At 49.9% G+C, this 24634-nt stretch overlaps 1 protein-coding gene and 1 long non-coding RNA gene across 2 annotated transcripts in view; one reads left to right on the top strand and one right to left on the bottom strand.

The window, feature by feature from the left end:
* LOC141727832 (uncharacterized) overlaps positions 1-23937 on the bottom strand; it is a 48155-nt gene extending 24218 nt beyond the window's left edge. Inside the window, exon 1 of the long non-coding RNA XR_012578675.1 lies at positions 23810-23937. This is a non-coding gene — a long non-coding RNA (uncharacterized LOC141727832). The remainder of the gene's footprint in view (positions 1-23809) is intronic.
* Positions 11165-12097, top strand: LOC141727831 (olfactory receptor 14C36-like). The gene has a single exon (XM_074534117.1). It carries the CDS (start codon positions 11165-11167, stop codon positions 12095-12097), a length of 933 nt encoding a protein of 310 aa, XP_074390218.1.
* Positions 23938-24634: the final 697 nt, after the last annotated feature.

Genomic DNA, 24634 nt, shown 5'->3' with positions numbered 1-24634 from the left:
ATCATCCCACCTGCGATCTCCTACACAGTAGCGCAGCCCAAACCACATATGGACTGCCTCGACAAAGGCTCTCAGACATCAACAGAGAAACTGACAACGAGCTGAATGGACTTTTCAATGGCTGGGGACTCTCGGGCTGGTTGAGATCTATTCTGAAAACTGTAATTTTAGTGCTGTTTTTTTAGTTATAGTTATTGTAGTTTTTAGCATTGTTTTTGGAGTAATCAGACGCATGGTTCTCAAGTTAATCTCAAGCTCATCTCCCCCTCCTGAAGTCTACCATTTGGAAGCCCTCAGTGCTCCAGTGGATGACCTAGAGGCCTCAGTGGAAAACACTGACCCTCCTGTAGAAGAAGAACCGATTTACCAACCATGGTTTGGCAATCATTCTGCACCATAAACACAGTCCTCTTCTTTTTAAACAAAACTAGGGGGAGTGTTGCGGTGTGTTGCAATGTCCTGTTTTAAACTTCCGCTCCCTTCCCATTTGTGTTTTACCTTCCCCCTCGCCCCTCGCTGAGTGTGCCCTGTCAATCAGGCTAACATACCAGCAAGGCGTCGTGTGATTGGTCCCTCAGGCCTGGGGGACATTGGCCCGTATAGGTGTCCCTAGTCCCTTGAGACCCTGCCCCTTCACCTTGTTGGTTGCTCACCTGTCCCCTCCCCTTCCCCTGCCCTGAGCTTAAAAGGTTAATGAGACCATGCGGCCTCCATTCTGTTGGAGGAATTGCCCCGGCTCAGACCTCTGTACCCGTGGAATAAACATCTGGATATAACCCTCCAGCAGAATCCACTCCCTTTCTTATCTTCACCATCGCCAGAAGCTCTCTCTCCTGAGGTAAACGGAGTTCCTGACAAGCCTGGACTTGCGTCTGTGCCCCGCTGCAATCTCGCCAGCCAAGGTATCTCTGGGGTAAAGCACCACAGTGCTGCCTTTGGCCCAGCAGCGAGGGTCAGAACTGGCCCAGGCACCATCTACCTGGTTATATTGGGATTCATATTCCAATACATTGTGACACGGCAGAACCCCATGGAACCAAAATCCATTTTGGCACATTGGAGCCACATTGAACCAATGGTCCATTGTGATACTGCAGATCCAAGGAGAACATTGTGACGCTGAGAAACCTCTTGGTGACCATTTTGACCCAGCAAGGCCCCATGGAACCAAGGATTCCTTGTTAAACTGTGTGGCCTCATGGAACCATGAGCCAGTGTGGCACAGCATGGCCACGTGGAGCCGAGGGGCCACTGTGACACTGTGGATCTGAGGAGACCATCATGTCTAAGGAGCCTCATGGAACCACGAGTCCATCATCACACTGTGGGGCCCTGTGGAACCAAGGGGACCACAGTGACTTTGTGGGGCCTCATGGAACAATGGAAACTATTCTGACACTTTGAGACCCACTGGAACCAAGGGGCCATTACAGCATGGAAGGGCCTCATGGAATCAAGGGGACTCCAGTGAACACTGTGGGTCTCCTTGGGATGAAGAGTCCAATGGAACCAAGGATACCATTGTGACACTCTGAGGCCTCATGGGACCAAAGATCCATTGTGACACAGCAGGGCCTCATGGAACCATGAAGGCCATTTTTACACCTTGAGGCCTTGTAGAACCAAATAGCCATTGTGGCACTTGAGAGCCTTGTGGAGCCAAGGGGACCACAGTGACACTGTGAGGCTCAGTGAAACCAATGGTCTGTTATTACACTGCAAGGCCCTCTGGAATCATGGAGACCAATGTGACACCGAAGGCCTCACTGAAACAAGGGGCCACTGTGACCATACAAGGCCTGATGGAAGCAAGGAACCATTGTGACACTATGGAGTGTTGGCAGGCTAAGGGGCAGTTGTAACACTGTGTGGCACCATGGAACAAAGGAGTCCATTGTGACACTACAGGGCCCCATGGAACTAAGGCTTTGTGGCATAGTGCTGTAACACATGGAACCAAAGTTCATGGTGACACTGCAGGTCCTCGTGGAATCCTGGAGGCCGCTGTGACACTTTGTGGCCTCATTGAATCAAGGGGCTCTGCAGGCCCTCATGGAACAAAGGACACCCTTCTGACATTGTGAATCCCCATAAAACCAAGGATCCAGTGTGACACCATGGAACCATGGAGAATGTTGTTGGCTGTTGTTGGCAGTACAAAAGCTCTTTGAATCAAAAGTCCATTGTGACATTGTGGGGCCTCATTGAACCATGGAGACCATTATGACATTTCAAGACCCACAGGAACCAAGGGGCCACTGTGACACCACAAGGTCTTGTATAGCCAAAGCAGCCACAGTGACACTGCAAGGTCTCATGGAAGCAAGGGGCCACTGTGTCACTGTGGGTCCCCATGGAAGCAAGTGGCCAGTGTAACACATCCAGGCCTGGTGGAACCAATGGGCCATTGTGGCATTGCACAGTCCCATGGAAACAAGGAAACCATTTTGACACTGCAAGGCCTCATGGAAGCAAGGGGCCAGTGTGCCACTGTGGAGCCAAGGAGACCATTGTTATATCACTGGGCCTCATGGAAACAAAGATGTCTTTTGATCCTACAGGGCCTCATGGAACCAAGGGGCCATTGTGATGCTACAGGTCCCCAAGGATCCAAGAACATGGAACAAGTCTGGCTGGCTGGGCCTCCTGGGGGCTGCCTGACTGGTCCTCCTGACCTTGGTATGTTGAGTGTCACTTCTCATCAGCCCCTGAAACCCTGGAGTTCTGTGCTCTCCTTCCTGCGGGAAAGAACTGTCCTTGTCCTCCAGGGGTTCATGGCCGAAATTGGGATTCCTCCTCCAAATGTGATTATATCCAAGGATTATTCCCACATGTTACCTGCCAGGACAGACAGCTCTGGCTGGCCTTGGCTTTTTGGGATCTGCCTCACATCTGCCTTGAAAACACTGGGGGCTGTGCTTTTCTTCCCATGGGAAAAAAAAAAAAAACCATCTTTCAAGTCCAAGCCTCCATGGCCCAATACGGAAATGCACCTCCAAAATTCCTTATATCCAAGGATAGCTCCTAGACAAAAGCTGCCAGGATTGTTTATGTTCCCTTTGTTTCCTGAGGGCCATCTCTCATCTGCCTTTGAAACACTGGGGCTCTGTACTTTCCTTCCTATGGAAAAGAACTGTCCTTCTCATCCTGATGCCCCTAGACAAAAGTGGGGTTTGGCCTCCCAAATTTTGTCTCTCCAAGGACTCTTCCCTGACAACAGGTCTGGCTGCCTTGGCCTCCTTGGGGCCACCTCTAATCAGCCTTTGAAACACTGGGGCTCTGCCCTTTCCTTCCTATGGAGAACTGTCATTCCAGTCCAGGAACCCATGGCTGAAATGGAATTCCATCCCCAAAACTCCCCATATATCCAAGGGTTGCTTTCAGACAAAAACTGCTAGGACAGACAGGTATGGCTTGCCTTGGCCTCTGGTGACTGCTTCTCATCTGCCTTCAAACCCTGGGGTTCTGTGGTTTCCTTCCCATAGAAAAGAACTGCCCCTCTTGTCCAGGTGCTCTTGGCCTCAGGCACTTGACCACTCTATAGGGATGTTGGAAAGGATGAACGTTTGACAAGAAAGTCTCCCAGATATGTGTGCTTGGCAGAAAGAATTTTGAATGTAGAATCTGAACAAGGAATATAAATGAAAGCAAGTTTTGATACAAAAGAAAAGAATTACAGAGCCAGTCTTACTGGATAGCTAAGAAGGCAAAGCGTATGTTAGTTAGAATGGGGTTTTATGACTTAGTGCAAAGGATAAGCCCACCTCAAACGATGTTTTTACCAAGCAGAAAGACAGCACAGGCAAACAAGTCAGCAAATGTTGCAAGCAGAAAAAAGATCTCAGAATTTTCCACGGCAAGAAAACTGGAAAGCAACTTCTAGCTTAAACAGTAATGTACTAACTTTTAGGGATTGGAGAATAGTAACATGAATATGGTAATTACATAAGTTATGATGGGCTATAGGCAAAAGTTATGGTATAGATTTGTTCTTCTGTATTAGGATGCTCCGCAAGGAAAGTATATAATGCATTGTAACCAAAGCTAAAGGGTCTTCAGGTTTGTCTGAAGATGGAGCTGAGAGCTGTAGGCACAGGCTCTATCACCTGTGACCCTAGACTTCTGTAATGTCTTGGATATAATAAACTGCATTTTGGAGAGCCATCTGGAGTCCCGCTTCTCTCATTCCATCTCTTACTCTATGGAAACTCATGGAGCCATGGGTCAGTTGTGACAATGCGGGTCCAAGGACACCACAGTGACACTAAAGAGCCTCATGGAACCAAGGGGCCATTGTAACACTGTGGTGCCTCATGGAATCAAGGAAACCATTGAGAAACTTGGGGGCCCCAAGGAACCAAGGGTCCATGGTGACCTTGTGGAGCCCCTAGTGTCATAGAGGAGCCACTGTGACACAGCGAGGGCGCATGGAGCCGAGGGGACATGGTGACACATCAGGGCTTTGTGGAACCAGGAAGCCGTTGAGACATTGCAAGGCCTCATGGAAGCACGGGGCCATTGTGACAGTACAGAAGCAAGGGAACATTGTGACACTTCAGGGCCTCATGGAACCAAGGAGACCATTGTGACACTGTGTGATCCCATGAAACCAAGGGAACATGGGGTAGGTCTGGCTGGCTGGGCCTCCTGGGGACCACCTGACAGGTCCAGCTGACCTTGGCATGTCGACGGCTGCTTCTCATCTGCCTCTGAAACACTGCGGTTCTGGGCTTTCCTTCTTAATGAAAAGAACTTTTCTTCCTGTCTAGGCACCCATGGCCAAAATGGAGATTCCACTTCCAAAAATGGCTTATGTGCAAGAATAAGCCCTAGTTGAAAGGTGCCAGGAGAGACAGGTCTGGCTGTCTTGGCCTAAGGGTGGCCACCTCTCTTCTTCTTCCAGAAGACTTGGACTTCACGCTTTTTTCTCCTGAAGGAAAAAACCATCCATCTTGACCATGTGCCCATGGCAAAAATTGGTATTCCACCTCCAAAAGTCCATACATCCAAGCACTGTTCCCAAGTGAAAGCTGCCAGGACAGACAGGTCTGTCCTCTTGGAGAGGTCTTGGCCTCTTGGGGGCTGCATCTCACCTGCTTTCCAAACACTAGGGCTCGGTGCTTTCCTTCCAATGGAAAATAACTGTCCTTCTTCTCAAAGTGTCCATGGTCAAAATTGAGATTTCTCCACCCAAATTCCATATATCCAAGAATTCCTCCAAAATAAAATGTGCCAGGACAATCGAATCTGGCTGGCTTGGCCTCCCAGGAGCCACCTCTCTCCTCATCTGCCTTTGAAACACTAGGGGCTCGCTGCTTTCCTTGCTTTGGAGAAGAATCGTCCTTCTTATCTACACAGAAACGGCCAAAATTGGGGCTCCACCTCCCCAAATTCCCTATATCCAAGGGTTGATTTCAGACAAAAGCGACCAGGATAGAAAGTCTGGCTAGCCTAGGCCTCTGATGGCCACCTTTTATCTGCCTTTCAAACACCAGTGTTCCGTGCTTTCCTTCCTATGGAGAAGAACCGTCCTTCTCCTCTGGGTGTCCATGTCTGAAATTGGGATTCCACCTCTAAAGTTCTCTATATATAAGGGTTACTCCCGGTCAAAATCTGCCAGTACCGTCAAGGCTGGCTGGCCTTGGCCTCTGGTGGATGCCCCTGCAACAATGGGGCTGGGTTCTTTCCTTCCCATGGAGATCACTGGGACACTGTGGGGCTTCATGGAACCAAGGGGGTCATTGTGGCACCACTGGCACCCATGGAATCAAGGGGCCATGGTGACACAGTGGGGCTTCATGGAACCCAGAGACCATAATGACTCTGTGGGGCCTGATGGAACCATGGAGACCATTGTGACCCTTCAGGGCCTCCTGTCACCAAGGGGGCATTGGGACACCTCAGGGTCTCATGGAAGCAAGGGACCATTGGGACACTGTGGGGCCCCATGGAACCGAGGGAACATGGAACAGCTCTGGCTGGCTTGGCCTCCCAGGGGCCACCTGACAGGTCTGGCTGATGTGGGGATGTCATGGGCTGCCTCTCATCAGCTGAGACTACTGGGGCTCTGTGCTTTCCTTGCTATGGAAAAGAATAATCTGACTTTTCAGATACCCATTGCCAAAATAGGTACTTTTGCAAAAAATTTTCCTCTGTGCAAGGGTATCTCTCAGAAAAAACTGCTTACTCTGGCTGGCCTTGATCTCTGGTGGTCATCTCTTATCTGCCTCTCAAACACTGGGGCTCTCTTCTTTCATTCCTATGGAAAAGAACTGGCATTCTTCTCCAGGGACCATGGCCAAAATTAGAATTTGGCCTCCCAAATTCCGTATATCCAAGGATTGCTGCTAGACAAAAAAAAAAAAAAAAAACCAGGACAAACAGGTCAGGCTGGCTCTGTCCTCTGGTGATTTTCTTAGACTATGAGCTGAATGTTTTCATTTGGAAACACCTTGGAGAGGGCACAGAGATCACTTAATAAGGGGTTTTGAGGTCTTGGGCATATGACCACTACATATGGACAAAGGAGCTCTGTGCTCTGTGCTGTTGTGGTGGTTTTGCATCATGGAAGTGATGTCCTAAGAGAAGCTGCAAGCAGCTTCCTCTGTGTCTTGCAAAAAAATCAATCAGTAATTAGCTTTGAGAATTGACCATCTGTTCAACCACTAAGGAAACTGTGCACACCTCTGTGAAGACACATGTTAAAGATGGGAAAGCCTGGGAGGGTCTCTTTCCCTTCTGGCTGGCAAAGAGGTAACAAGGCTCACCCAGCCCCCGTCTCAGTCAGTCCGGGCCGGGCGGCTCCTGCCGTGGGGCTGGGCCGCTTCCCAAGGACCCGGCTGGCCCCATCAGCTGCCGGGCAGGGCAGAGGAGGCCGCGGGGCCGAGGCCAGGCCGGGCCATGGCTGCAGTTGTGAACATCTGGGCACTGCTGAGCCCTGCCCCGCTGCCAGCCCGGGCCCAGCAAGGACCCACCGGGCCCAAGGAGCAGCCCCAGGAGCAGCCCCGGGCCGGGCCGGGCCGGGCCGACTGCCAAGATTCTGTCACCGCTGGGGTTCAGCCGCAAGCCCCGGGCAGGGGGAGGAGAAGCCATTGGCCTCCAGCCGTGCTGCTGCTGCTGTGCTCTGGCCTGGCTGCTGAGATCCTGGCCCTGCCCCAGCGCAGCCCATCCTGACACAGCCCCAGTGCAGCCACTGCAGAAACCTGCATCGTAAAACAGCTCTGGCTGCAAGCACCGAGCCTGGCCGGGGTCACAGAACCATCTGCAGGCCCCGGGCAAGATATGAACTCTTTCAGTGCTTCCATCCTCCCTCGAGTGAGAGAAAAGGACAAAGTGCAGGCACACAGAGGAGCAACAGGAGGACACCAAGATCACTGAAGAGCAAGTTGAGTCCCAGATGGGAGGGATGAGGAGATACCTTGATCTTGGGGCTGAAATCCTCTTGTAAATCCATGGAGAAGGATGTAATTGATACATTAGACTCTCTTATTCCCTATAACACGTTGAAAACTATGGAGAGATGACTTGTTCAGCAAAGGCCTCTATGCTAAAGTAAGCAAATATTGAAGTAGCTGTGATCCCATGACAAGCTTAACAGAGAAAGAGAAAAGAGTGATGAGACCCTGTGCCCTCACAGGAGAAGAAGATCTCTATTTTCAGGGATGAAGATGATTTCAGAAATAGATGAAGAGAACCTTTGCTCTTAAACAGCTTATCTTTAAACTAATACCCCATGAGTTCACATGACCCATAAACACAGCTTTGGGAAAAGCTGTGGAAAAATGGAAGGGATTCACAATTGCAGATTTTCAGGGAAGCTGCTCTTCATGGGAATTGAGAACCACAAGAGAACTGTTTTCTTATGGAGAAGTCTCCATAGCATGAAAGAGGGACTCCTCTCCCTAAGTGAACTGAAAAAAAGACTATTCTAGAGGTGGTAAACTGACTGAAAATTTTAGGTTTTGTCTCTTTTTATTGTCAGTAAGAAAGAAAAGGGTGTAGGGAGAGGAGAAGTGTTCTGAATTCTTATTAGTCTTAGTTACTATTGACAAACTTTTCTTTATACCCTTTTAAAGCTTTGAGCCTACTTTGCCTTTCTCTTAATCCTATCTCACAGCAGGAAATGAGTAAATGTATTCTTGTGAGTGCACTCGTAATTACCCAACCACACCACACTAATTGATGCTTTGGTCAAGAAATCTCAAATTGGTGAACCAAAACCACTACAGAAAACTTCCTGATGAACTGCATGAGAGCAGAGAGAAATCAAGGCAGAGCCATGGTTTGTCAGGACTTGTTTGATCCTAATGAGCCCTGTGGTGCATTTGGAGGTCAGCGCTGGAACCTCAGGGCCTGGGAGGAGATTGCACAAACCTTTCCAGATGTCAAAGTCAGAGGAAACATTCAAAGTGTCTCCAGGCATTCGTGGCTCCCACTGAGGTCCATCCCCAATGCAGGCTCCTCCTGGACTCCTTGGTGGAGTGAATTGGTGGCCAGGATGGCACAGAAAACTTTCAGACTCTCAGTATGGAAAGGAAAATCCAAAGTACCTTAAAAACCTTGAGTATCTCAAGGTGTTAATGAGCCCCACTGAGCTTCAGTACAAAGCTGTCCAGGGACTCATTAACGCAGATAATTGGGGCCATGATTGCACATCCCTCTCCCAGAGTCAGTATCAAAAGGGAAACACCAAGTACCTTACAAGAACTGAAGCACCTTGAGGCATTAATGAGTCAACTGAGTGTTGTTACTGACAAAGGCTCTCAAGGGACTCATTAAAGCAGATAATTGGAAACCATGTTTGCAATAAACCTCTCAGAGACTCCAAGGCAAAAGCCAAACCCAAAGTCCTTTGAAAAACTCTGTGAGCATGAAGGAGCCCCCAGGGCCATTTCTGAGCAAGGCTCCCCAGGGACTCCTTCCAGCAGATCCTTGAGGCCACTGGGATGTGGGCTAGGGGAGGATGCTGAGGGCGGAACAAGGGGCTGACAGTGCCCAGCCTGGCTGGGGCTGTGCCAGGAGGCCCCAGTGCCTCAGGACAAGGTGTCTCCTCACAGCCCTTGGTGGCACAGACCCTGATGTGCCCGAGGGCACCAAGACTTGCCTTCTCTTTGTCCCCACCTGTCATCACTGCCTACAGTTCTCTGCTGTGCCTGGGGCCTGGGGACACTTGCTCAGTCGTCCCACTCAGTAGGACCCATTAAAACTTCAAGAAACTTTGGAGTTAGATTCTGACTTGTAGTTCTGGAGAAGTTTCTTCAGCTCCCTCTCAGGGGCTGATGTTCAGGGCCTGAGCACAAAGCCCCAGAGGCTCATTAAAGTCCTTCTGCTGTGTCTGTGCTGCTGAGCTGGGCTGGGCTCCTGGCACAGAGGCAGCTCCTGGTAACCAAGAAGAGCTTCAAAAGCACATTTCTCTTGATGAGCAGCTCTTCTGCCAGCCCAGCAGGGCTGGGGCAATTCCTGCAGCCACCCTGGGCACAGCACAGAGGCACAGAGAGCTTCAATCAGTCAGGGCTGGGAAGGTGCTAAGAAGTGCCTGGGTCAGAATCACTGTCAGCCCTTGGCACAGGAACCTCTGGCTGCAGGACAATGCAGCTGCATGTCCTGGAATGATCTCCTAAAGCTGGAATGTCCCAATGCTTACAGACTCTGTGAGTACAACTCTGAGTATTTCTGGTGCAGGGGAGGTGAAATGCTCATGAAACTCTGTCAAGCTGAGGGGGTCTGATCAGTAATGGAATATTTCAGAGACAAGTATTTTGACCAAAATTAGGAAATTTCTTAAGATTTTGAATTCAGTTTCCTACTATGGTAGAATGGCAGGGAGGGGGATAAATATTAAAGGTTGCTTAATAATTTGTATTATTAATTTTGACAAGTGTCTGAGACATCTGAAACTGTTACTTTTAGTCATCAATGGGTTCAGAGGAGAACCCTAATGTGCTTTCAGCCACTCTGCCTATGGACATCACCAGCATCACCTTTGCTGGATCCATCAGGCTCAGTCTAAGCTGTCCTTTCTCCAAGCTGCAGACAGAACCTGCCCCCAGCCAGTGCCCTGCAAACAGGCAGGGTTCTGTCAGGCCAAGGAGAAGGCACAGAGATTTGGGGTCTGTGAGTGCTGGCAGGGAGAGATCAGGAACAGGGAAACATCTGCAGGAGGAAAATCTCCAGGAAGTAGAGAGAAAATCAGGCAATGAGAGAAAACAAAACCCAGCAATGCTGTGGCAGGGAGAATTTAGAGATGCCCACAGGATCGCCTCCAGTGCAGCCCCTCCCTCTGAACAAGCCCCCTCCCTCCTGTGCCCCAGCCAAGCCTCTGCTCTCAGGGCCGGGGCTCCAAGGTGTGCAGCCCCTCCTGTGCAGGCAGAGCTGCAGCAGAGCCGTGGGGCAGCTCTGCAGCCCCAGGCCCAGTTCCCTCTGCAGAGCACAGGGCTGGGAGCAGCTGCCCGGCCCTGGGGGCTCTGGCAGGGGGCACAGCTGGCTCAGGGTGACGCTGTCCCCAGTGCCCGGCTCTGGGCAATGCTGTCAGTGCAGCCAGGGAAGGAGCTGCATCTCCCTCATCCAATGCCATCATAAGGACACTTGGAAATCTCCCTGAGATTTCAGTCCAAGCTGGGAGCTTCAATCCTGGGTGCAAACCTGTCCTAGAGCAATTCTGGGTTTTAAGATTGATGGAGAAAGGCAGAGGTGTTCTGACACAGAAAATGCTGTTGGAAGTGAGCAATGTGAGTCCTTGGCTACAAATCTGGAGCTGGGCTGGGGTGGATCCATCTGCTCTCAGCAGTACCTGGTGACATTTTAAGGGGGAGCATGAGAAGGTGATCAACCTCCATGTGAGGGAGCTTGAAGCCCAGAGACACTCTGAACAGGTCAGAATGACAGACCATCTCCCCTCACTCTCTGCTCATCATCCACCTCAGGGAAGCTCTGTTCTACCAGAGGGCAGCAGAAATGCTGAGGGTTTCTGATATCCTAGAATACCTGCAGAAACATAGAGAGAGCTTAAAAAGAAAACCTCAAAACTCTGAAAACAATAAGTGTGTCTGTGAGAGATCCAGGGAACAGTGTATGGGAAATGGTTTTGAGTTTGGTTACACATATCTGCTCCAACACTTCACTGTCTTTTTCTCCATGAACAGGTCCCCATGCCATGACACCACAAATGTCTAACAGCAGCTCCATCAGGCACTTCCTCCTGCTGGCATTGGCAGACACGCGGCAGCTGCAGCTCCTGCATTTCTGCCTCTTGCTGGGCATCTCCCTGGCTGCCCTCCTGGGCAACGGCCTCATCATCAGCGCTGTAGCCTGCGGCCACCATCTGCACACGCCCATGTTCTTCTTCCTGCTCAACCTGGCCCTCAGCGACCTGGGCTCCATCTGCACCACTGTCCCCAAAGCCATGCACAATTCCCTCTGGAACACCAGGAACATCTCCTACACTGGATGTGCTGCACAGGTTTTTCTGATTATCTTTTTCCTTGGAACAGAATTTTCCCTCCTTACCATCATGTGCTACGACCGCTATGTGTCCATCTGCAAACCCCTGCACTACAGGACCCTCCTGGGCAGCAGAGCTTGTGCCCACATGGCAGCAGCTGCCTGGGCCAGTGCCTTTGTCTATGCTCTCATGCACACAGCCAATACATTTTCCCTGCCCCTTTGCCATGGCAATGCCCTGGGCCAGTTCTTCTGTGAAATCCCCGCAATTCTCAAGCTCTCCTGCTCAAATTCCTACCTCAGGGAATTTGGAATCATTGTGTTTTCCATTTTCTTAGTATTTGGCTGTTTTGTGTTCATGATTTTCTCCTATGTGCAGATCTTCAGGGCTGTGCTGAGGATCCCCTCTGAGCAGGGACGGCACAAAGCCTTTTCCACCTGCCTCCCTCACCTGGCTGTGGTCTTCCTGTTCCTCAGCACAGTAGTATATGCCTACCTGAAGCCCCCCTCCATCTCGTCCCCATCCCTGGATCTGGTCCTGTCAGTTCTGTACTCGGTGGTGCCTCCAGCCCTGAACCCCCTCATCTACAGCCTGAGGAACCAGGAGCTCAAGGCTGCTGTGTGGAAACTGATGACTGGATGGTTTCAGGGACATTAAACTGCTGTCCAATTTCTGCAAATCTCTTGTAATAAAAGTCATCTTTGATACTTCTTGTTGGCTTCATTTTGGAGGTCCTTTTTCTTTGTTTTACCTTACTAATCTTTTCCACAAAGAAATGTCATGGTTTGTGGTTTTTCTCATTTTGTTTCTCTCGATCTTCCCTGCGGCCAGAGATTGTGTCAATGAGGGGCTGCACTCTTGGTGGCTTTGATGGATCTAAAGGATCTCGCAGCAGAGTTTTTTTACAGAGATACCCTTTTGTTCCCTTCTCTGGAGCTGCAGCAACAATGTCTGTGTGCAGAGCTGGCGGCAGATCTGTACTGGCACAGCAGCTCTGGTCCTGCTGGCCACACCATTCCTGATCCAGGCCAGGAGCCATTGGCTTTCCTGGCCACCTGGGCACATTGCTGGCTCATGTCCGGCCTGCTGTCCATTAGTCCCTCCAGGTCCCTTTCTGCCTGGCTGCTGTCCAACCACTCTGTCCCCAGCCTGTAGCACCAGGCTGAAATATCAGGGCCTGGCACTTGGTCTTCTTAAGCTGCAATTTGTTGGATTCTTTCCCCTGGATCCAGCCTGTCCAGGTCCGTGTGCAGAGCCCTCCTATGCTCCCACAGATCAACACTCACATCCAGCTTGGTATCATCTGCAAACATGTCCTTGGTTCCATGGCACCCCTCAGTGTCACAATGGCCTCTTGGTTACACCAGGCCCTGCACTGTCACACTGGTCTCCTTGGTTCCAGTAGACCATGCCAAGCAACAATGGTCTCCTTGGTTCCATGTGGGTGCAAAATGTGACAATGATCTCCTTGGTTCCATGGGGCCCCAAAATATGACAATGGTCTCCTTGGTTCCATTTGGCCCCAGAGTGTCACAATGGTCCCATGGTTACATGAGGTCCCACACTGTCACCATGGTCTCTGTGGTTCCACAAGTCCCCTCAGTGTCACAATGGACTCCTTGTTTCCACAAGGCCAAACACTGTCACAATGTTCTTCCAGATTCCTCGAGGCCCCATCCTGTCACAGTCGCCCCTTGGTTACACGGGATCCTGCAGTGTCACAATGTCCCCTTGGTTCCAAGGGGCCCCGCAGTGTCAGAACAGCCCCTTGGTTCCACTGGGCCCTGCAGTCTCCCAATGGTCTCCTTGGTTTTGCAGTGTCAAAAGGGCGAAACCCCTTGGTTACACAAGGCCCTGCAGTGTCACAATGGCCTCTGTGGTTCCACAAGGACCCAGAGTGTCACGGTGCACTCCCTGGTTCCGTTTGGCCCCAGAGCACCACAATGGACCCCTGGTTCTGTGGGGCTGCATGGTGTCACCATGGTCCCCTTAGTTCCATGAGGCCCTGCAGTGTCACAATGGCCTCAGAATGTCCCAATCATCACAGAATGACAGAATCAAATAGGCTGGAAAAGACCTTTGGGATCATCAAGTCCAACCAATGCCCTAATACTGCCTTGTCACCAAGACCATGCCACTGTGTGCCACTGGAGAGGGACAGTGACTCTGCCACCTCCCCCCCGTCCAGCCCATTCCAATGCCCACTCACCCTTTCTGTAAAGAAGTTCTTCCTATTGCCAAGCCCGCTTAGGGCTGTGTCTTCTTGTCCTGCCCTCCAGCAGATCCACACTCACACCCAGCTTGGTGCCAGCTGCAGTTTGTGAATGGTGGACTCGATCCTCTCACCCAGATCATCAGTGAAGATATTAAATAGGACTGGGCCCAACACAGATCCCTGGGGGACACCACCAGTGCCTGGACACCAGCTGGGTGCAGCACCATCCCCTCCACTCTCTGGGCTCAGCCTCCAGCCAGCTCCTAAATCTCCCAGCAAGGAGGGAAACTGCCCAAGCCGTGGGCTGCAGCTTTTCCAGGGAATGCTGTCAGAGACAGTGTCAAAAGCTTTGCTGAATTCCAGGCACACAACATCCACAGCCTTTCCTGCATCCATAGGTGGGTCACCAGGTCATAAAAGGAGACCAGGTTGGTCAGGCAGGACCTGTCACCCCTAAATCCACGCTGGCTGGCTCTGATCCCTTGGCCATCCTGTGGGTGCCCTGGGATGGCACTCAAGGTGATCTGTTCCATAACCTTGCCAGGCACCCAGGTCAGGCTGACAGGCCTGGAGTTCCCCAGCTCCTCCTTCCGGCCCTTCTTGGGGATGGGCTCACACTGGCACCTCCAGTGCTCTGGGACCTCCCTGCTGAGCCATCACTGATGGAGAGCAGCTTGGGGAGCTCATCCACAGCTCCCTCATCCCCCTGGGATGGATCTCATCTGATCCCATACACCTGTGAGCGCCTGAGTGGCTCAGCGGGTCACCAACTGCTTCCTCCTGGATTCCAGGAGGCTGTTCTCTTCCCTCTGCCCATCTACCAGCTAAGGAGAACACTTGTCCTGAGGACAACCTGTCCTAATATTGAAAATTGACACAAACAAGTGTTAAGTAGCTCAGCCTTGTCTTTATCTCTAGTTACTGTATTTCCTACTGCATCCAATAAATAGTAGAGGTTCTGTTTGTCCGGTGTTTTGCTATAATTTTATTTATAGAAACATTTTCTATTATTTTTCACAGAAGTGGCCAGGTTAAGCTCTAGTTGAGCTTTCACCTCTTTCCTTTTCTTTTTGCATAACTTAACAACATTGTTAAACACCTTTCTGAGTTCCCTGTTCCAATTTTCAAAAGTGATGCATCCTCTTTTTACCTCTGAGTTCCCACAAATGCTCCATGGGAAGCCAGGACAGTAATTTTCCTCACTAGATCATATTTTGCCACACTGGCAGTGGCTGCTCCTTCCGTTTAAGATTACTTTCTTGAAGTGTGTCCATCCTCCCTGAACCCCTTAGTTTTTAAGGGTTGTTTCCCTTTAAAGAATCAGTACCTTATTTGGTACTCTCCAAATCAGCATCCTAAATAAGCCAAAGTCTGCCCTTCCTAATTCCAGTGTGGAAGTTTGTAGCTGCCCCTCCTTCTTTCACAGAACATTGAAAACTTGATTATTTCATGGTCACTGTGCCCCAGGCAGCCTCTGAGTCCCACATCTGCCACCAGCCCTTCTCTGTGAACAGCAGGAGACAGAGCTTTTTCTTGGCAGTGGGAATCTTACTAAAAATTCTGTAAAACAGAAAAGTCCTTAACCCTTGTGTAGCATTTAGAAACACCATTCTTTATTCAGTGGGATGCATGGGGAATGGCTCCTCTCAAAGCCATGCATGCTGAGTACAGGAAAGTTTCTCTTTATATTCTGTATTTTGCATACAAATTCATTGATTGCCGTGGACTAAACACACATATGATAATCATTTCCCCAAAATCATTAACACATTTCCTCTCCCCATTACCCATGTGTTCTTCTGTCCTGGGGTCTCTCTGGTGGTCCCTGGTGGTTGTGGACCCCAATGTTCCCGTGGGCCTGGCTGAGCTGGCAGGACACTGAGGCTGCTGAACTTCCAGTTCCCCTTCTCACACAATGGGCACAATGTGTGGTTTCCACAGGCCTGGGGTTGTGGAGAACAAGCTCCAGGTGTCAGCTCACCTGGTGGAGACAATTTATTATCTGGTAACATGTGGTCACAGAGTGGATGATGACATCACAGAGTGGGGGGTATGAGGTCATAGAGGAGCTGTGACATCATAGCCCATATCTGTGACACCACAGGGCAGCTATCTGATATCACACAGCAGACTATGACATCACAGATTTGTCTGTGACATCAGAGACCATCTGTGTGACATTAGAGAATGGGCTGTGACCTCACAGAGCAGGCTGTGACATCCCAGGGGGGCTGTGTGACATCCCAGCAGGGCTGTGTCAGGTCACTGGGTTGGTCACTCTGCCCCAGCTCCCCCTCACAGTTTCTCCCAACAAGTCCAATGCTGTCCATGCCCAGCAGGGTCCCTGTCCCCCGGGATCCCCCCGGCCCACCTGGAGCCACAGCCTCCACCAAAGGATGTTCCACAGGATCAACCCCAGAGCCTGACAGGGGACAAGGGGCCAGGGCTGTGTGACCAGGACATCAAGGACGGGGATTATCCAGGTCCCTGTGACCTGGGTTGGGTTCCCCAGAGCAGTAAAGATGTCTGGCAGCTGGAGCAGGGTCTGGGAAGGGCCTCCAAGGTGGGGCTGGAGCCCTTGGGCTGTGAGCAGAGGCTGAGGGAGCTGGGCTGGTCCAGCCTGGAGCAGGGAAGTCTGAGGGGCTCCTCATCCCAGCCTGGCAGTGCCAGCGAGGAGGGGATGGAGAACACAGAGCCAGGCTCTTCACAGGGGAGCAGGGGGGAGACAAAAGCCAATGGGTGGAAGGGGAAAGAGGGGAGATCAGCCAGGACAGGAGGAGATGAAATGAGTCAGGCTGCTTTCAGCATTTCTTCAACACCAAAAGCAGTCTGACCTCCCTTCTCCATCCACCACTGACAGCTTTGCAAATCAGGAATTGTTTGAGCTGTTTTGCACCCACTCCAGGATGAGCATCCTGATACAATAACTTAATTGTGTTTATATCTATTACCATATTTGTCAAAAATAAATTTTAGTATGGAAATCACCAGTGGATGATGCACTCATCAGACACAGCTGGGACATTGCACATAGCTCAGGGAAGAGTGTGATTGTTATTAAATTGTGTCCTGTTAAACTATGGTCTGTTGGCCATGAAGAGAAACTTTCTGTGCCTCTGAGTCCCACCAGTTCCTGACCGCCAAAGGACACAAACCTGATGAGTTGTGGCTCCCACCCCAGTGGTGGCACCTGGACCTCCCTCCATCCCCAGAAGAGAGCTCCCTTGTCCCAGAAAGTCCCTGGCAATGCAGGGACAAAGGAAACAAGACAGGCTGTAGGGATCAGGGGCAGGGCAGAGCCAGGGAGAGGAATGACTTTTGCATTTGATGGAGCTGTGCCTTCCCTCGGCTTTGTTGTCTGACAAGAAATGAACATCCCTCTGTGTCTCAGGCAGCTCCTTCTCCAAGGAAAGCAGGTGGGAGTTGGAGCCAAGAAGCTGAAAGCTGCAGGTGTAGCCTGGGCTGGAGGGAGCTCAGATTTGCACAAGGCTGCTCTGAGTGCTGGGGCTTGGATGGGGGAAAAATGGTGGGGTGGGGGTAGGGACAGAGTCTGATTGATTGTCAGCCATGAAGGGTCTTGAATTTCATATCTATTCAAACTGCATGAGGAGGTACTTGGATTCAGTGTCAATTGGAGATTGCATATATCAATGAATTACCAGGAAAAAAAAAACTAAACAGGACCTAAAAAGTCTCTTCTCGCTGTTTTTTTTTAATATCATGTATTCACTTTGAATACACTACAGAGATCTACCTAACCACAAATTATTTGAAAATTAAAATCAAATTATCCCCAGAGGCTTGGCTTGTTAAGGTGTTCTGAGTGTTAATGAGCCCTGGGACACTGAATTCCTGCACTGAAGAGCTGAAGGCTGAACAAGCCTCTGGAGCAGTGAAATTCAGCAGCAGCCTCCAAGTAGCTGAGGATGTCAGCAGCCCCCACTGAGGCCATCCCTGCCCAGAGACTGTGAGGGAATGGGCAGACAAGGAGAGCGTCCCTGGGGCTGGGGCAGCACAACTCAGAGGCACCAGCGGCTCCAGCTGGGCAATGGAGTGTGGAATGTGGCTGGGAAAGCCCTGCCTGGGCTGGGCCAAGCAGGACACACAAGTCCTGACCCATAAACGCCAAACAATTTTCTCAAGGAGACATTTAAAAAGAATTACAATTGCTCGTGTACTGTGAGTTGGACTCCCTAGAGATATACGAACTGGAGATTCTCAGTAACTCAAAATAACAAAACAGCCTTTACTGGCAACTTTAGAAAAGCAGAGAAACTTTGGCAAAAACTTTTTTATGACACTGTAGTGCTTTTCGTTTATTAATTATAGATCTTTCTAATCTTGAGATTTCTTAATGAATGTACTGATGAGTATGTTGGGTTTTAGTGCTGGTTAATTATTTATGTATTTATCTTGTTATGAGATAGAATTACAAGAAAGGTATAGTAGGCTTAAAAAATTTAAAGGGTACAAATAAAAATTTATTAAAAGTAAAATTAAATAAAAGGCAGTAACAATTAAAATAAATTTTTAAAATTACTTTTTTTTCTTTACATCTTTTTCATTTTACTGAAAATGTAAAGAAACTAAACTAGAAATTTCTAGTCAGTTCACTATTTCTAGAATCAACTTTTTTAGTTTTGTTTTTTGTTCTTAGTTTTGTCATAGATAACAGTTGTCTGGGGATCTTTGTTATTGTGATTTTTTTTATTGCTACAAGCTTTTTTACAGCTTGTTGATGGGTCATGTCAACTTAAGGGGTATTGTTTTAAAGATGAGCTGTTTAAAGGTAAAAGTTTTTATTATTTTATTTTAAAATTATTTTTATCTCTGACAATAGAGATCTTCTCTTGGGGATACTGGATTACTTTTTTTTCCCCCTGTTTAAACTTTTTGTAAAATTACAGTTATTTTAGCATTTATTTATTTAACATGCAGGTTTTTCTTTTATTAATTTGAAATATTTTGATTAATTTGATTTTTTTAATAGTTTTATGTGTTATTAAGAAAAAGAGTTTTTTCTTTATAGTTTATAAGAAGATTTTAGTTTTAAGATTAAGGTATTTTTTCTTCTTTATTGGGAGAGGGATTTAACTTTTTACTGACTTTTATGGTTTTATGGGGTTTTTATATATATATATATATATATATATATATAATTTTTTTTTTAATTGAGGGAGGATTGAAGTATTGAAAGGATTTACACCTGACCCGCTGATAACTTGTGGGGGAAGTTGTGGTTGAGTTGTATTAGGATTGCTTTTATGACTGCTTTGGGGCTTTTTATTGTGTTTAATATTAGTTGTAGGGTTATTTTGTATGGGTTGTAGGTTGTAGGAGTTTTTAGTTTTAATTGTGTTGGGGGAGGGGACTTGATGGTAAGATTTTAATTGCTGTGGCCAGCTTTTTTCTGGTTGGAGTTTTGTAGCCTCTTTTGTTTTCCCGTTTGGAAGTTGTTGGGGTTTGGTTTGGTTAGAATGGGGGCTGATGGGGGAGGTGGCCTGGGGATGGGGGAAGTGGCTCGGCCCACGGCAGGGTTGCTTGGTTTGGTTTATTTTGGTTCGGTTTGGTTGGGTTTGGTTTGGTTTGGTTTGGTTTGGTTTGGTTTGTTTGAGTTTGGTTTGGTTTGGTTGAGATGGGGGCCGCTGCTTCTTTGTTGACTGGAAAAGAAAGAGAAGGTTCCTAGGTTTTTTCATCTTTAACATTTGTGTTTAAAAGAGGCATTTTCAGTATCTTTGTCGTTTAACAGATTGTCAGTTACACAAAAAGTTTTGTATTACTTTTAAAAATTCTTCTCATGTCAAACTACAACAGACATTCAATCAACAAAAAACACTTCTAAAAGCATTGACTTTGCCCATTCAACTTCACAAACTCTAAGCCTGCTCAATTTAATGTTAATCAAAATTTGCAGGAGCACAGAAACTGAAGAAGACACAGAAAGAGAGCAAGGCAAAAAAGATACAGAGGAACACACACAAAGCTACCAACTACTGGGTTCCAGCACTGTTCAAATGGAAATTCTATGAGGAGGTAGGGTCAAGATGTGTGTTTGCCTTGTGGTCAGCCTTAAAAACCCCTTGATCTTCTGGGATCCCTCCCCGAGGTGGGACTTGGGCTCATTTGGTCCCTCAGGAGCTGGGCTGGGGCTGCAGAGGTGGCTGTGGGGCATTGCCTGTGCTGTGCCAGGGACTGGCAGACACTGCTGGGCTGGGATGGAGGCTCTGGGGGGATTGGGGTTCCAGGGCAGGGCAAGGCTGGACCTACCCCTTCCTGCCCCCACACATGAAATGTTTCCAGCCAACAATCTCCTCCAGTCTGTCACAACAGGGAATGTTGGGAATGCTGGAGGTGAAATCCCAATTCTGGCCATGGGTACCTGGACTAGAAGGACAATTCTTTTCCACAGGAATAAATGTCCCAGTTCTTGGTTCATTTCTGGTTTGATTGCCTGGATTTTGTTTTGTTATGTTGCTCCTTTTTTCCCTGGTGTGCCTGAAGTGTCCAGTCAGGAGCAGAGTGACTCTTTCTAAGGAACTTTGTGCTGCTGTCCCTTAATATTAAATCTGGTTTTTGCTGATCCCTTGCTGGGGATTTTTTCAGCGCTCTCAAGCCCTGTTTTGTACCACGGTAAAGGAGCCCTGGCCCAGGCTCTGGCCCTGGGGGACACGGGGACGCTGTCGGGGGGTCCCTGTCCCCCTGTGCCACCCCCAAGGCCCCAGCCCCTGTCCCCGTGTCAGGCTCTGGGGTCGATCTCGTGGAACATCCTCTGGGGGAGGCTGCGGGGCCGGGTGCGGGGGGACCCGGGGGGACAGGGGACCCTGCTGTGCATGAGCAGGGTTGGACTGCTCTGGGGAAACTGTGAAGGGGGCCGGGGCAGAGTGACCTCCCCAGTGACCTCACAGAGTCCCTGTGATGTTACACAGCTGTCTCTTTGATATCATACTACCATTGTGATATCACAACACCCCCTTTGATGTCACATGGACTTTTCTGTGTGTCAAACTGCCCCTGTGATGTCACAAAGCCCATGTGATGTCACAGAGCCAACTCTATGATGTCACCCTGTGATGTCATCCAGTCCTGCAATGTCACAGAAGACTGCGATGTCACAAAGTTACCATGTGATGTCACTCTCTATTCTCTGATGTCACAGTTTCCTCTATGATGTTACACAACCACCTTGTGATGTCACAACCTACTCTCTGCTGCCACAGAGACACCCTCTATGACAGCAGATTCTGCTCTATGGCTTCACACCCTACTTTGTGCCATCACAGCCAGCTCTGTGATCTCACAAAACCCTCAAGAACTCAGGTACATTGAAACATGGAAGTTTCTTGTATTTTGAAGAGATCCTTGTCAGGACACAACAAACAAAATGTCCCCATGTTCCAGTCAGAGCAGAACACTGGAAGCAGTGATGGCAGCTGGGGACAAACAAGGCAAAGGTGTCTCTGGTGCTGAGCAAAGCTGGATGTGTTTGAGGAATGCCAAGGGCCAAGGCCTGAGCCCCAGCCCCTGGCCAGGCAGATCCTGTCCCTCCCTCCTTGCTCAGGGCTCTTGCCGGGATGGGCACTGGCATGTGGGGATGTGCAATGCCAAGGGCAGGAGCATGGGGTGGCCCTTGTCAGGCTGCTGAGCAGGGACAAGGAGGCAATGAGGCCCCAGGCCTGCAAGGGTCACTTGTCTCCTGCTCCTGCCTCAGGCCCAGGCCCAGCAGCCATGGCCAAAGCGCTGCCCAAGGTGGCTCTGGCAGGGCTGTCTTGCAGCTGCTGCCCATCCCTGTGCCCTGTGCAGCCCAGGCTGTCCCACGCTGTCCCTGCCCTGCGCCTCTGTCCCTGCAGGCTGTCGGCATCCCCCGGCTGCCCCACCTGGCTGGGCCCGTCCTTTGCTGACAGCTCTGCCTCCTGCCTGCCTCTGCCTGCCCACACAAAGCCTTGGGCTGATACCAAAAGGGTTCATTCCATTTTCACCCTGCCTGTGAACTTTCAGCACAGGAACAAGGCCTGCAGAGGCTGCTTTCACAGCAGGAATGGTTGGAGGGAAGATAAAGACATCTGGCTGAAGGGTGCAGGGATAGAGAAAACAAGGACTGAATCTGGGAACTTGGGGTGTGATTTATGGAAATGGGTAAATTGTAATTCACATTTAGTGACTGTATATAAACAACACACTCGTAGGATTACATTTCCATGTGATGTTGGGAGTTATCCCTCACTATAGCTCAGGCCTGAGTAAATTATACCCTCTGAAATAGCAAATGAGAGCAGCTCTGTGCTGAGTGGAGTGGAAACTGAGGACAGCAGAGGAGATCTGGGAGGGATTGAAGGGAGGTTTCAGAGATGGTGGATAATTTTGGCATAATAGAGAACAGCCAGAGAAAGAAAGAATTAATGCAATGGGCAGATAGGGAAAACAGAAGGGACCCAAACAGAAAGGAATATCCCTGCCAGGGCAGGGCTGTAGTGCAGCACGTCCCTCAGAAGGAGCCTTTGTGTGGGCATGCAGAGGCAGGCAGTCATGGTCCTCAGTGGGAGCCATTAAAACTCCAAGAAAATTTGGAGTCTAAATATAACTTTGAGTTCTTGAGAAGTTTTGTGAAGACACTGTCAAGGACTGAGTTTGATGTAAACAACAGCAAAGCCCTGAGAGGGTCATTAAAGTTTTCCTAGACCAGTTATGGAGAAAGATTTCAAAGAGCAGTAATAAAATATACATTCCTTTTTTAAAGGGTGTCTTTTGTTAAATTTCTCTTTAGAGCAGAGGTGATTGCAGCATTCTGTGATTGATATTGACCCAGGGTCTCTCCTCAGCAGCTCTGGCCTGCTCACAGAAGCTGTGGCTGGAGCTCTGACCCAGTGTGGACAACCTTGCTCCACATTGCCCAGCCCCATCCTGTCTGTCCTCACTGTCCTGGGCCCTGCTGTGCTTGCAGAGCTGGCTGCACCCAGCCTGAGAGGGGCTTTCCCTTTTTGTACTTTTTGCAGCAATCTCAAACTGCTGAGTTTCCCCACTGCAAACAGACACACTGCTCAGGTGTGTGCCAGGCGCAGGTGCCACCAAAGGCACTGCAGAGCTGCCCTGGGCCAGCTGTGAGGGTGGATCATCAGCCCAAGCTGCACTGGGCACTGCAAGGGGCTGTGGCCATGGGCACTGCACTGACCCCACTGCTGGGTTTGGCTGCCACGGCCACCGAGAGAAATTAAACTGTCCTTGGAAACACTGGGGAGGACTGGGACATAATGGGAACACTGGGAATGCTGTGGGAGACACTGGGACATACTGGAAGTGACACTGGGGACGACTGGGACATATTGGGAGTGACACTGGGGACGACTGGGACATACTGGGGAACACTGGGAATGCTGTGGGAGACACTGGGACATACTGGGAGTGACCCTCGGGGATACTGGGACATACTGGGAACAGTGGGGCCATTGCGGAGACTGGGGGCACTGGGGCATCCTGTGGATGTCATTGGCATGAACTGGGAGGGACTGGGAATAAACTCAGGTGTATAGGGAGGGACTGGGCTGTACTGGGAGGGACTGGAGGGGCACTGGGCTCGTACTGGGTTCCACGTGTGATAAACAGGGCTTTACTGGGGTTGTACTGGTCTGTACTGGGGATGAACTGGGCTGTACTGGGAGGGACTGGGTAAGTTGAATGGGCTGTTCCCGTCTCCACCGTGTCCCATTTGCCGAGACTCCCGCCCATCACCGCGAGCAGCCAATCAGCGCCAGAGATCGGAGACTCGGGGACGCTGCCTACGGTAGCCACAACTCCCGTCATGCCCTGCGGCCTGATTGAGCCCCATTGGAGCCGGGACTACAACGCCCGTCATGCCCTGCGCTCCACAGAACCCCCGGGATCCGCTACCCCTTTGTCCCTTAAGTGTCCCCCAGACCCTCCAGGATCCCTCAGTGCCCCCTCAGCGCCCATTCGGGACCCCCCAAAAGCGTCCCCGGATACCCTGAGTGCTCCCAACCCCACAGATGCCTGGTACAGCCACTTCTGAGAATTCATCTCCTCTCCTCCACCGCGGCCCGAGAGCCCCTCAGAACACAGTCCCGCGCGTAAAACTACTGTCGTGCCCCCGCCCTAAAGAGCCCGGTTAGAGCTCCCGGAGCTCCCCCCAAGCGCTCCCGAACCGTTTACGTTCCCCCGAGGATCTCAAGTCGCGGCTCGGATGCAGAAGTGTCCGCCAGGTGCCTTCCCGGGCAAACAAAGCGCTGGAGCCACTTCTGGGACTACGGCTCCCATCATGCTCCGCGGCGCATGTCCAGTGCTTTTCCAGCCGGGACTTCATCTCCCGTCACATCCCGCGCCCCTCTAAGAGCCATTGCAGCTGCGCCTCGGACTCTCACAATGCTCCACGGCCCCGTTAAACTGCATTACACACCCCCCTCCCGCGCCTACAACTCCCATCACCCCCCGCGCCCCAGCGAGCCCCATCAGAGCCCCCAAGGGCCCGCCCGGACCCCGAAGGGCCCCAAATTCCCCTCCGTGACCTCCAAGGGCCCCCCTGGACCCCCAAGTGCTGCCCCGGACCCCGAACTGTCCCTCAGAATCCCTGAGTGCCCCTCCAAGTGCCCACTCGTCTCACCCAAGTGTCCTCCAGACCCTCAAGTTCTCTCCGAATTCCCTCTCCAGACCCAAAACTGCCCCAAATGTGCCCCAGAAATGTCTCCACGGACCCCAAAGTGGCCCCTTTTATCCTGTCTTTGAAAATGATAAAAAAGATAACAAAAGGATTTAAAATAGGACTGATTAGCATAAAGAAGGAAAAATCAATAGCCACACTTCTCAATGGATTAATATTGGGAATTGTGTTACTTAGAACTAATGACCAATAAATTTTTTGCTTGCTAAAAAGCTGTGGATTTTTAGATATAAATATTAAAATTTTGTATTACAAATATAGAATAATAGTACTATAAATGAGAAACTTATTTATAATTTTCCTAATTCCAAAA

This window comes from Zonotrichia albicollis, unplaced genomic scaffold (genome assembly GCF_047830755.1).
Source record: "Zonotrichia albicollis isolate bZonAlb1 unplaced genomic scaffold, bZonAlb1.hap1 Scaffold_254, whole genome shotgun sequence".
Classification (NCBI taxonomy): Eukaryota; Metazoa; Chordata; class Aves; order Passeriformes; family Passerellidae; genus Zonotrichia; species Zonotrichia albicollis.
Note: the sequence above shows the minus strand (reverse complement) of the source record. Positions and strands in the feature narration are given on the sequence as shown.

Bases quoted from the DNA above. Each gene is read 5' to 3' on its own strand.
- LOC141727831 (XM_074534117.1), top strand. From the start codon at position 11,165: ATGTCTAACAGCAGCTCCATCAGGCACTTCCTCCTGCTGGCATTGGCA.